A 13,592-nucleotide genomic window follows, 5' to 3' on the forward strand; every position below is an offset into this window, starting at 1 on the left:
CAGACACAAAAACAACTTCCTCAGACTCCTGCTGAGGGATCCCCGGGGCCACAGTATGCTTTACGTGAAAAGCAAGCTGTAAACTGATTCTGCTCTGTGTCCAACATCTCTGTAACTTTCCAAAAAGACAATGTGATAACTATCCTCACTTCGCAAAGTGACTTTACAGCTTTGTGACAGGATATCACCCTCCATTTCAAGCTTTTTTTCCATTTTCTTCCCCCCCAGAAAATACTTCCATCATTTTTTTTCTGGACAATTTATTAATCCGAGTGGTATTTTGCAATCTCTTACATCACACGGATCACTGTTTGTTTAAGGAGAATATGAAGTGATGGTCAAAATTTCTGTTTTCCAAACAGTATGAGCTAAGGCCCCAACACCTCATCACGACAGCCTGCCCACTGCATCAGCGCTCTCCTCACTTGTAGGTATATGGCTCTCATCACCATGGCAACCAGTTATATTCCCTGTATTCAGTGCTTGGTAACCGGCACTAGTGTAGGCTGAGGAAAACAGGTTGCTTTTTAAGAAAAAAAAATGGTGCATAATGCCAGGAAGATGATTTTTCATGCTCCTTATCTCTTGTCCTAAATTGTCAATCTTGTATCAGCTTGATTCTCACAGCTGGCAACGTTCTTTCATGTTGTGCCGTCACCCCTGCAGAACTATACATGCTCGCACAAACACATGCCACACACTCATCACTTTTGATTTCATTAATTAAGAGCTGTGTGTACACTCCTGTCTCATTTGATATCAGACATATTCTTGATTCCAAAGAGACTCACTGAGTCGAAGCACTTTACAGACTCACTGTATTTTAACATCTTAAAAACTGCACGATCAACTCAGCCTAATAAAGCAAGGTCTTACAAACAGAGGAGTGAACTAAACCTTTGATGAGTTCTTTCTCAGGCTTGTGGTAAACAAACCTTTTTCCAATAAAGCGCTGTACATGCGCTCCATCCATATACCGTAAATTGAATATATACATGTATAAAAAATGGTTTTTCAAGGATTAAAAAAACCACAATCATTTACATTAAGAGGGTACTCCAACATGAGGCATTTCTACACATGATGTAGGTAATGCTATACTGATTGCACCCCTACAGCCTGTTGTGGGTAGGCATGGGAATCAAGAACCAGTTCCCAGTAGTCCAATTCATTGGAACTGTTAGTCTCCTTGCCTGTCGATCCCAGTTATCCATTCTTGCACTTGTGCTACAATCAGCTGATTTCAGAAGAGGAAAATAGTGATGCAGTCTAGAGCTTGGATATGCGCATTTATTTTTATTGCACAAAAGGACGAGATAAATGATAAAGCTTAAAACTGCATCCAGGGCAGGAACAGCCGCATTATGCTGCTAACACAACTTTCTTTGCAAGCATCTGCCAAGACAGCATGCTAACGCTAAGCTAGCCAAGAACCCAGGGTGAAAGCTGAGTGAATGCAGACAGACCCTGAACTTCAACAGGTAACAAGCAGATGAGCAGTCAGGCTGCAGCCTCCCTTTCTACCTGTTCGTGTTTCTAAAGCAGAATCACTGCAGCGATCGCTTTTTTGTGCTGGTTTTCATCTTTGCTTTGTGCGGTCAGCTTTGTATTCTGTTAAGAGAAAGATCTTAGAGATGTGTGTCCTCGTTAGGGATTTGTGTTGGTGTGTGGGGTTGTTTATATTGTAAAATAGTGATTATGAGACAGTGTGTTTCAGCTTTTTACAGAGTAACATGAACGTAATGTAACAGGTAGTACAACAAATTACTTTTTCCTTGGAGTAATTTAGAAACGTACTGCATTGCATGAAAATAAAAGCGTGTATTATGTTAAATAATGACTTTTTGAGTAACAACTCCTCACTGATCACAACAAAGAGGGGAAATACCTCAGCAAACATGCACAAACATTTGACCCACAGCTTGCAATTCATTTGCATGAATGTATTTTCTTCATTGCTGCTTAGTGATGGTGCTGACTCTCAAAACAGAGCCAATGAGAACCCAATGACAATCGACACGTGATATAGATAGTGCAATCGGACTCACTAAATTCTTATCAATTCCCATCCCTAGCTGTGGGGTTTCAGCATCATGTGCCTGTCTAATTAACACTCACAACCCACACACTCAGCCTTGGTGGCTCGACCTGCTCCATCTGACTGCCATTATGAAATCCTCTTAAAATGTTCTTTTTGAAAAACAATTCGTTATTTATGTAATACTGTACTTCCCTTCACTGCAAAGTACTGCATGAATACTCATTGGAAAACGAAGGGGAAAACAGTCACTAAAGAAAAGTCTTTTCACTCAAAAGAACAAAACTTAATGAAATCAAAAAATGATTGCAACAGTAGAGAGCTGACTAATTTCCTCATTAATTATTCAATTCTGAGCCCACAGCATCAGGCGTACTCTCAGCCAGCTGACCTAATGTGACACCCGAAATGTCGTCCTACCTGTTCTTTGATCTCCTGAAGTTTGTTGCTTTGCTCCCGGATGTCATGAAGAAGCTGCAGTGCTTTATCGTCCTCCTGTGTCACTTCCATACGAGCCTGTTCCAAACTACGCTTTAGACTCTGAAATCAAGACAAACTTGTGTTCAGTCAGCCGACACTTTGTTGGGAATACTCAGCTGAAAATAAATCAACCTGATATCAAAATCCTGAAATAAATAGTTAGTGTTAAATAGGTGTTGTTTCACTTTTTGGATGCTGTTGAATCGTACTATCATCAGCTAAGTAGTATTTCCAATATCTTGTTCATCTACCATTGCATTTTAGTGAATTGACAGCAAGAGTCATAGTATATATGGCATACACACACATGCATATGAGGAAGCAGCCCATATGCTAGCGATTGTAGTAATACAAAGTTCTTGTAGAAGCAGTTCTTACCACTTCCCAACCATCATGAGACACTTCTGGTGCTTGATTAATTCCAGTAGTCACACATCATAAAAAACGTTAATATAAAATCTCCTGTTAAATCTAATAAAAATCGATTTTGCTCCAAAATAAGGCGTACTAAAACTTTTTACCTGGTAGTTCAGTTTCAGTTTTGCTTTTAGCAAATGTTTCCATAGATTTCACACTCTTTCCAGTGCTATGTCTCTGTCTTATAATCCCTGGAGATACTCACACTGCATTCGGTGATATAAGTGGCCAGATCCTGTTCTAGGATTGTCCTCTGAGTCTCTGAGGCCTTCAACTCTATGTCCTTTTGCTGGAGCACTGACTCAAGGTCAGACATCTTCCTCTGAATGAGCGAGATCTCTTGCTCAACCTGAAAGGAAAAACAGTATATTTGTGCAATTGTCACAACATGCATGTAATATGCTTATCTGTCTGTGTGTGTCTGTGTAAAAGTGCAGTAGACTTGTTTGGTGCCACATGTCATTGGTAGTGATTGATGTTACAATTACATTTGCCATTATAGCATTACAGGCCAAGAGGAGGGTTGGAAAGCAGAGAAACAGCAGGACAGGCAGCACAGTCACAGATACTGTGACAGCGCTTAGTCTATAGCAGCACTAACACAGTCACAATGCAGACACATGCTCACGAAAACACAGCACCACGGCATGGGTGTTGCAGCCAGTAAAACCAAAGGGTCAGTGTGGTACAGGAATCCAAAATGATGTGTCACTCACAAGTCTTTCAGCAGACAGCTCAGAGAAATACAGTGACATGAATAAAGGTGGATTGGTGTAAATCTGCACACATTTATATGTGACTCAGGACACTGAAGTACACTGCTCATTATATCTTCATCTGGTTGGGGCTTGTGGAGGTGTTATAAGAGGTATGTTTTGAGTCATACAGATTACATTAGCCAGATCTTATAAGTCAGCAAAGTTTCCTTCTGACAGGTTTAAATATGTGCTTAAGAATGAGACGGAGGTGTTGAAGTAGCTGAGATATTACTGCTCCCTCACTGATGGATTCTTTGTGTTACGAGCTGCTTGGTTCGATGTACTGAACCAGATGCCTAACTTTGAGTATTTTGATAGAGTTGCATACAAAAACAAACAGTCGATACAAAACTGAATCTCACCACCAATCAGTAGAGCACATTCAACAAAATAATATATCTGTTTGTGAGAATTAACTTGTGTAAGCTATGAAATAAAATGGTAACATTTGTTGATGAGCTTGTGCAGCAAAACAAAAATTAAAAGGGACCATTTTTCAACTCCATGTTTTTATTCTTGGACTAATGTAGCTTAGCATGATTCACAATTCATAAGGATCCTTATTTCACTTGTAAATGTCTGAGCACCTTCTCAGTTCAGTTCCCCACACCCCGTACTCAGATGGGGGTGAAGGGACCCCTTCTCCGAGCCTGGAGTTTTGCCTCCCCACAGTTACCAAGTGGATGCTCACACAAGGGCATCTGATTGTTGGGGTTTGTCTCTATTATTGTAAGGTCTTTACCTCCCAGTATAAAGTGTCTTGATGGGATGGATGTTGTGATTTGATAGAATAGAATTAGAATAGAATTCAACTTTATTGTCATTGCACATGCACAGGTACAGGGCAACGAAATGCAGTTTGCATCCATCCAGAAGTGCTTTAGTGATATAGATATATTACAATATATATTAGCGATGCAATATAAATAAAACTGAATTTAATATTTTTAAATGTTTCATCACCTTTATCACGACAACTTTATGAGAAAGATTATGCAGCTTCTTTGCTAAGCATCACTTACATCACATCAGTCAGGATTAATTAGTATATTTTTCACAGCAGTTGCTGAACCTGAGAGATTTTTATTCTTACCATAGCCGTTAAAGGTAAAGCACATAGTGTAGCCACAAGGGTAAATAGCCAGAAATTCCAAACATACAGAAAAACACATCAGGCAAGGCAAACTGGCAAACAGATGGCTGACTCTAGAAACAAACTCTTACCATGTGAAAAGTTATACCTGTGACATGTGTCTGGCAATCCTGGCCTTTGTTTTGGTGCTTTTAAAGTAATGAGGCTGTGCCAAAGGAGATGGTCTTATCAGGAGAGTTGATAGATGCAGTCATTAATCTGTAGGTGAGAGGGAACGGATAGCAGTTAGAGACACATTACAATAAACAGTTTCTGCTTATCCTCTCTTGAAATATGAAGGGCTGACTCAGTGCTCTTATGTAAAACACTTACCTTTCATAATCATACTGTATAGATGACTTATTCCATAAGTCAGTTGGGATAGTTCCTGTGACCATACATAACAGAATTCATGTGTCTATGTGTTTACATATGTAAAAAGTAAATAAGTGGTATATTGTCAAAACTATCAAACCAAAACTAGATTAAATCCTGTTTACTGCATGTAGTGACTCGGGCAAATGTACCGTGATTACATACACTTTAAATCTCAACTCAAATGCTCACTTTCATACCAAAAATAGCATTTATCAAACAAACACTGAAGACTTGCGAAATTCACATAGCACAGAGTCATTCCAGAGCAGCGACACTTTATACATTAACACTTACTCCATTAACATGATACCACAGATGACTAGAAGATAAAGGATGCTGTTCACAGCTTAGATATTTAGTAAGCAAACCACTGTGCTGATCAAATACGTGATCATATATTCTCTCCTGGTAGAGACTAAAAATAGCCTGCTCGTGTTCACAACAACAGCCTCTTTTACCACCACTGGATATATTTGGCAGCTTTTGTGATCAAGTAGCATGCACAAGAATGAGTGGCAGAGGCAGGATGTCTATTAAAAGCACAGGCTCACCTCCCACTCCTCGCTACAGTAACAAGCTCGGCTCAAGCTCAACTACTGTATGTGCTCTACTGCCGCTGCACTGTGTTCATAAGACATTTAATTTACTATTTAAATGCTTTATTATTTTGTTTTAAGGGCATCTAGTTTGGTTCCTCTGATTTTCTGCCATATAAATGCTTTTGCAGTGGGGGATGGTCATATTAAAGATAGCGAAATTTCAAATAATGAAGTCAGAATATGTACAGATAATGTTTAAGCTTAGGGTTTAGATGGCTGGTAATGTCTCTAAAGAAATGAACATAGCAGGAAAACTTCCGTTTCTTGACAATACTCTGTTAGTGAAATTTTGCTATTTTTTCCATAATCAGGATGTTTACCAGAAGACTGCATGGATTTCTAAGTGGAAACTAAGCTGTGCACACTATGCAGATGAACAACACACACTGTGAACTTCTAAAGACGCTGCTGGTGCTTACTAATACTTCCTCCGGAAATCTGACATTCTGTAATCATCATGCTTCAAGGTTTTTTTTTTTGAGTGTTCTGTCCGGTATCACAACAGGCCACGCAGCATGTGCCCAAGCTGCATCAGCCTAGAGTTCAAGTTTCACTGGCACAACATGATGCAGGAGCAGGTGGCTTGTAATGGCTGATGATGCATGAGGTTAGCTTCCTCATGCACCTGATGATTTTTCAGCCTGTAAGCACATCACGTCAGAGGCGCATGTTCCCTCTGTATACTTTATATGAGATGTCAAAAAGTCCCATTTGTATTCAATGGTGACGGTGCGGTTAGAAAAACAATTTTGCAAGTGTGATCCCCAAAAGATTTTCACTCCTGTGAAATTGTTTTGACTCAGAGAGGCACAGAAGATTTATGTGCCTTTGGTTCATGTCTGCTTGTGGGTCTAAGAGGCTCAAAGCCACTAATGAATCTATATGTGCTGACACTTCTTAACAATGTGGAGAACTTCATCTGCAGCCAGCCAGTTGTAAAGTTGGTGGTTAGGGGTGCCATCCGAGCATGAGGCACCAGATGGGATTCAGATCTGGCTGTCTTCCTCTAAAATTCGAGTGCTAGCTGACTGCCCATAATCAGCTGAGCTAACAGACTGTGCAGCTGGGCTCCTCCTCAGCAATAATTAGCTCCCACAAAGCAATTACTAATAACTATACTTTTAAAACCTCATTGCAACAACAGGAAAGACAGTTTGACCTCTGAGCTAGCCAATCTGTATCCACTGAACATCTCTAGATTTGTGTTGTTCAAACTTAACAGTGTTCAAATCCTGAACATAGTTTGGCGTGCTAGTGCAATCAAAACAACTCCAGAAAAACTTTAAATGAGACAAATGAGAGCTCCGAGAAGAACACTGGCTTCATTCGAAGAGCTCTTTTTCGTGGGCTGAATAATGCGTGCTGGGCTGTGAGTCAGAGTTGTTGAAGAGGAGGAGAGTGGAGAGAGGTTGCATCCCAGTCATGGTGTTGCTCCACATTCAGTCTAGGTGACCAAGGGCCACGGCCACTGTATGGGCAGCGGTGAATCACAGACCTGTTGCAACTTTGTAGTGGGACAGATTCTCCCTAAGAACAAGCTCAATGTCTTTCTTTCAACCACTTCCCTCTAAGTTGATCTTTCAGGCCATCTTTTCCATGTATACTGTGAGATTTTATGCTGATTGTCATGACAACGACAAATTAACAATACCCCAGTGCAAGGCTCTCTAGCTCCACAGTTTCCTGCTAGCATTTTAGTTTTGAAGGCTACTACTAATATAGCCTTATCCATGTTATTTGGTGCTTGACTACAGTAATATTAATTTGAAGGTCCATCATAGGCCTAGTGCATGGGAATATCAGAAATTGATATAAGATACTATTTTCCATAAGATAGAGGTTTTAAGGCAATTCAAGTGACACTAGAGGTTTTTATACTTACAGCATGAAGAACTAGCACATTCAAAATAAACACTGGCCAGAAATATCAGTTGTTACATAAGCTTTATAGGAAAATTCCACCCTGAAACAGTTAAAATGGTATTCAGAGCTGCACTTCAATGCTTCCAGTTACCAAGCAGCCAGTTGTAGACAGATATGCTGCCATGTTAAAATGTGCAGACCACAGTTAGACTTTAATCACTAACTGACTGGTTAGCCTTCCTAAAACCTGTCCTACATTCACGACGTGGCACCAAAAACACTTTTACTTTTAACTAGCTCCATCAGTGCTACGGACTAGCTACTGAATGCTCTGGAGCTCCAGAGACAGCCATTTTCGGCGATCAAATTGAATGAATGTCACAATTTATGCTGAGCATTTGGAAAACCACTTCACAAATCTAGCTCATCGTTATACTTCAAATCCAAATGACAAAGAGGATCAGTGTGGGCTTCTAAAGGAGCCTTTTGGGGAAATGACACTTGAGGATGTGGTGCAGCGAACTCTCTCTCGTCGCTGCTCGCATTAACATTGGAAGATCTTTACTGCCGAGAGTTTCTCGGTGTCTTCTATTCTTTCTTTGCCCTCTACCATCAGACTGGCCTGCCTCCGCAAACAGGAAACTAGAGATGAAACTCCAACAAACCAACCCTCCTGATGAACTGTTTTAAATTAAATATAGTCAGAATACTGTAGATGAAGTTTAGAAATCCCCCCTCCCTGGTTTGAGTTGTGTTTAATACTTTTACACAGTTTATTGTATGTAAATTTCCTCTGTTTTCTTTCACAATTTCCTCATTAATATTCGGTTTTGCTGATCCTCTTAAGTCCCGTCAGTAACGTAATTTGCAATCCACCTAAATGTGCGCCAGAAAGAAGCCCCAAGCTTCCTTCACCTCTCTTCTAACCTTGGCATAACCTGCTGTTACCATAGAGATGCCTTCCACCAACCACAGCCTTCATCTTGTTACACTTTTTCTGACTTTATCAGACTTTGTTATTTCAGACCTTTTTCCACATATAACTATTACAGCCAAGTGGATTGTTAAAGTGAGCTAAGATCACCTGAAAAATCCTTACATGATAAATAGTCATGTCAACTTTGTTTCAAAACTTCCCCACTCTTAGTATAGATAGATGTTTGGAAAAGCCTGATGTGATCGTAATCTGACCATTTACAAACAATGGTGAGTTTGAACACAACCCTAGGGAGTGATAGCCATCTGTATGAGTGTATGCTACAGTAAGCACAGCGATGAAGAGAGATGGGCAAACAAAGGCACAGCATTTCAGTGTCGTGACCAAGAACAGTGCTCAGCCCTGACAGACGGGATACAGCTGCTGCGTAAGCTCAACGCTGCCTTAGTTATCTCATAAGTCTATAAATCCTCAGCTGTAGTGTCAGACAATCAATCAGTCAACTAATGGTTCCAGCATGCTTAAAGGGGAAATAATGCACTGTCACACCTGAAAAGCAATAAAATCCTGGTTTCATTCTTTCCCCGATCCAGTCATCACCCTCACTCATTCTTTATTCTTGACAGAAACCTTAAGTAAAATAGTATAACACTCACTCAGCGACTGCTACAGCTGACAGGTTTCCTACGAAGCTCCTTAGACGCGGCACCTCCTCGTCCAGTAAGCCCATTCATGTGGGGTCTCCCTCAGAAGCCACCAGCCGGAATGAGAGCTTCGCTGGTTCATCAAATTCGGGGTTGTCATCCTCACTGGGGAGAAAGTAGAGCCGAAAGGAGAGAGAGGGTGAGAGAGAGAGAGAGAGAGAGAGAGAGAGAGAGATATGCGCTGTGGCAGGGCAGAAAGCTGCGAGGCAGTGAGAGCGACTGGAGATTACTGCTTACAGAGAGTGGAGAGAGGGAGGGAGTGGAGGACTACATAGAAAATGCATTGTAGAGTAATGCAGCAGACCAGATCACATACCATAGTGTGAGAGGAAGCTATCTCTCTCTCACTTATTTGTCATCTGTTCACCCTTACCGTTCCCCAAATTCTGTCTTCCTCTCTATTCTGTAGCAGCCAGAACTAATCACACTAATGTCAGCAGCCTGATCCACGTACTGTACATCATTTATTTTGCTTAAGACTTCTTAAACTGGGCACCTCATTAGTTTCTAAATGCAGTGACCATTATTAAACAGCTTCTAATTGAGGAGCAGAGCTGCAGTCTAATAACTGACAGGACAAGAGTGCTGTTACAGCAAATATCTGTTTTCATTTTCAAGTTGACGGAAAAAGACTCAAGTACTCCAAGGTTGTCGGCCAAATATGGTTTGTAACCTACAATAGTAATCTTTTTAAAATTACTTTAAATCAGCAAAGTAATTAATCAGCCCATTTGCATGGACTGTGAAAGACTTTTCCCACATAAAGGCAGGAGCTGTGAACAGCTGAGTCAGCCACATGTTGCATTTTCACATATATTTTCCCTCTTTTAGCTTAAACCCAGTAAGGCCCAATAGAAGCAGTAAACCATAATGGTGTCTAATAGCTCTGTAACAAAGTACACTTAAAGTACTGAAACCAGGTGCAATATACATGAAAGTATTATTGCACATGGGCTAACAGAATAATGGTACATGTCATGTCACAACTTAACAAGGTCCCTGGTGTCTGGCAATCTAAGTGACACGTCACCGTGGCACTGACTTGCAAACTACACGCACACAGTGACAGATTACACACTCTGTAACAGATGGCAGAACCTAACCTGGCAAGCAGTACTACATCAACGCAACAGAAGGGACAAAATGCTATCAAGGTGAAAATACAGTACTGTACATTTAGTGCGTGTGACAGTAATCAGTGGCAGACAGAGAACATGGGAAGTACTCACTTATGCTTTGTTATGGCTGCTAATTAGATCTCCGTGTCTTTCATACTTAAAAAAAGGTTATGAAATCACTGACTTAGTTGTGTAACAAAAGCCATCTTTTTTCTTTCTTAAGGCCTGCATACCCCCATATGTTGGCCTTGAATCAGCTCACACCTCCACTTTCTCATCTCCAACTCTGCACATCCTCCTTGCTGTAGGTAACGGACCAGTTTTGCCTCTTTGCTCCTTGAATCTGGTGCATTAACAACACTTTTACATTGTTTCAGTTACTGTGAAACAGCCTGTGTTTGCAAAAGCACACATACAGGAAGAGCCCTTAATTATAGAGTTCAGCATACAGACCTTGGGATGACACTCAGAAATAGCGCACACACACCTGCTATGGAAACCTGAAAACCAAAATCTGTGGAGTAGAGTATTACATAATGTTTGTTTTGTTGATCCTTAAATATCTGAAGGAAAAAATGTGTGATGATTTATAAATAGAGCTACTTCTAGCTTACGCCACTGCACAATCCAGCATGTTATTAAAGGTATGTAAAGTTTCCACTTGGTACTTTTCCCAACCTTTATAGCTAATATATATACAAGTGTGGATCTACATTGAATAAAATGGTAAAATTTTACCTGTCATTACAAGTTAGTCTGATTACAATTAACATTAAAGTCACAATGAAGTCAATTTACTGACAAAACTGTTCATGGAATATTTTAGTTAGCATAATTTACTGGCATTAGTGTGAAATAAGGGTGCATTTTCAAAGTGATCTTGAGTACTGGGCTGAGCACAGGCATCATACTGATGTTACCTAGCAACAAGGTATTGTATGTGTCTAAGACCACAGCTTAATTCTGAAGTGAAGATGGAAAATAACAGGCCTTTTCCAAGGCTGTTTTCACTTGTATTTCACTGTAATGTACACCACTGCTCATGCATTAAGTAATATGGATGGACCACCATCCATATTGTATTGACTGATGATTGGTGTCAAATTGTTTTAAAGCGAGCAAGCACAGGATTCTTGAATTTAGGGGTTATTTTGTTCCTGTAAACATTAGGAAATATTATTGCGCATACGAATGGCAGAAACTATCAACAGGGAAAAACTGAAATTCCCAGAAAGAGCAGTACCTCTTCTGCAGGTGTTACAAGCTTTCCAAGTCATTGACCAGAAGGAGCAGTGCAAAAACACTGCCACCCACTGGCAAAATATTTTATATAGCATCATTTCTGCATTCTGTATGTTCTGCTATGTTGGTTTAGGGTGAGGGCTATCACGGAGAAATACAGTAATCTAGAGGTTTGAAGAGCCTGGTTCTGTTACATAACAGGAAGCCAAACCTTGCATCAGTTGAAAAAAAAAAGGCAAAGTCAGGCCTGTATGACTAAGGGTTGGTGTTACATAAGCACAGAACACAAAGTACTAAAAGACTCTGCTCATATTCACTCCAAACTGTCACTATTAAGGGAGCTAATTTTTCTTTAGAGGATTTTAAAATTGATTACTCAATCAGTTAATTAGGCAACTGACGTGAAAAGGGGATGGAGAATTGTCACTCACAATCCAGCACAGGCAGAAAGCTCTTCGTCTTCTTTTGTTGGTCGTTCCGACTGCTTCTAAATACTGAAGCTTCACAGAATATGTCAACAATTTACATATTTTGGTCATGAATCTCTATAATAACCTTCACTTGTTTCAAAACATTTTGTACACAAAGGGATTGGCAATGATTCAGAAAGAGCTCAGATACAGTTTTATAGCATAAATATTTATAACACATCACAATCCTAAAATACTTTTCAGATCTGCAGGAAGAGAGCTGCAAGTAGTGAAAGTAGGATGATCATCTCTTATTCATCACTTGGGGAAGGTGAATGTAATATCATCATCTTTTCCACAGAGGGAGCCACAGTCTATAATAAAGAACCACCGGGGTTGGTCTGATTTGTGTCCCTTTGATCATCAGCCCTAATAATAGGCTTTAAGCAGTTGATTAATCCCTTATTAGTCAAAAAAAGAAGTAGAAGAAAAAGAAAAAAGATTTATTTTTCATGATTTTTCTTGCATATAAAAACGTTGGTATACTCTGAAGAAATTTTTACCCTCTATTAAAAACTGGAAAAGGTTTCAAACCTTGTTTTTGAGCCAGGGGGTTTGCATTTACTTAAACCTTAAAAATGATTATCAAAAAATAAAAGGAAAATTAATAAACTTATACTAACAAAGAATAATTTAAAAATCCTTCTGCCCGACCTTAGTTAGGCTTTCTTCCACAGTGTGTCTTTTGTCCTGTCTCTCTAACCTCTTTCCCAATGGCAGATGCCACTCCCTGAGCCTGGTTCTGCCAGACGTTTCTTCCTATTAAAAGTACGTTTTTCCTTCTCACTGTCGCCAAAGTGCTTGCTCATAGGTGGTCGTGTAATTGTTGGTATTTTCTCTCTATTATTGTAGAGTGTTTACCTTACAATATAAAGAGACTTTAGGCAACTGTACAACTATTTATCCATAGAACAGATGTTAATATTTTTCCCTATATTTGCAAACAATATAATATAATATTAATACGGATAAATTCATTAAGCTTAGGTTTATCAAAGCAGAGTTTATCCACTGAGCTATGGTGGCACCCCCATCCACAAAGTTGGGCCATGGTGGGCCAGCAGGCCGTGACCCACTTCTTTTGTGCTCCCAGTAGAGCCTTTGTTTGTAGGACCCCAACCCCATCTTTAACCCCATCCCCCTCATTACTACATACACACATATTACAGTATCTGTGAAGGACTCAGCGAGTCCATTAAAAACCTTTAACTTGTAAACACATGACCCTAAACCTAATCCCTGTGCGCTTAATCCTTTATTTATCAACTTACCCTGAATTTATCTCTTAAAGCAGTTAATAAGCAGTTTCCCATCATGTATTTCTCCATTTTCTTCCTTATGATTTGTGTTAGTTTATATTTAGTGGGCGCTTTTGGAAGACATCAAACTGCTGGGTGGACGGAGGTCGCAGCACCTATTTATAACTACTAATTAATATAGCCTAATGCTAAATTTG

At 39.9% G+C, this 13,592-nt stretch overlaps 1 protein-coding gene across 8 annotated transcripts in view; it reads right to left on the reverse strand.

Moving 5' to 3' along the window:
- Window positions 1–9,552, reverse strand: part of citb (citron rho-interacting serine/threonine kinase b) — a 49,796-nt gene extending 40,244 nt beyond the window's left edge. For 5 of the 8 annotated variants that reach the window (XM_012923566.4, XM_076890640.1, XM_076890641.1 and 2 more), the window contains exons 1-4: window positions 9,259–9,552; window positions 4,935–5,044; window positions 3,141–3,284; window positions 2,459–2,578 (exon numbers count right to left, since the gene is read on the reverse strand). In XM_012923566.4, coding sequence (XP_012779020.1) covers window positions 2,459–2,578; window positions 3,141–3,284; window positions 4,935–4,943 — 273 coding nt within the window. In that variant the 5' untranslated portion in view covers window positions 4,944–5,044; window positions 9,259–9,552. Of the gene's footprint in view, window positions 1–2,458; window positions 2,579–3,140; window positions 3,285–4,917; window positions 5,045–9,258 lie in introns of all 8 variants that reach the window. The other 3 variants (XM_012923568.5, XM_012923567.4, XM_076890638.1) reach the window with 2 other exon arrangements.
- Between the last annotated feature and the right edge of the window lie 4,040 nt (window positions 9,553–13,592).

Source organism: Maylandia zebra, linkage group LG12 (genome assembly GCF_041146795.1).
Source record: "Maylandia zebra isolate NMK-2024a linkage group LG12, Mzebra_GT3a, whole genome shotgun sequence".
Classification (NCBI taxonomy): Eukaryota; Metazoa; Chordata; class Actinopteri; order Cichliformes; family Cichlidae; genus Maylandia; species Maylandia zebra.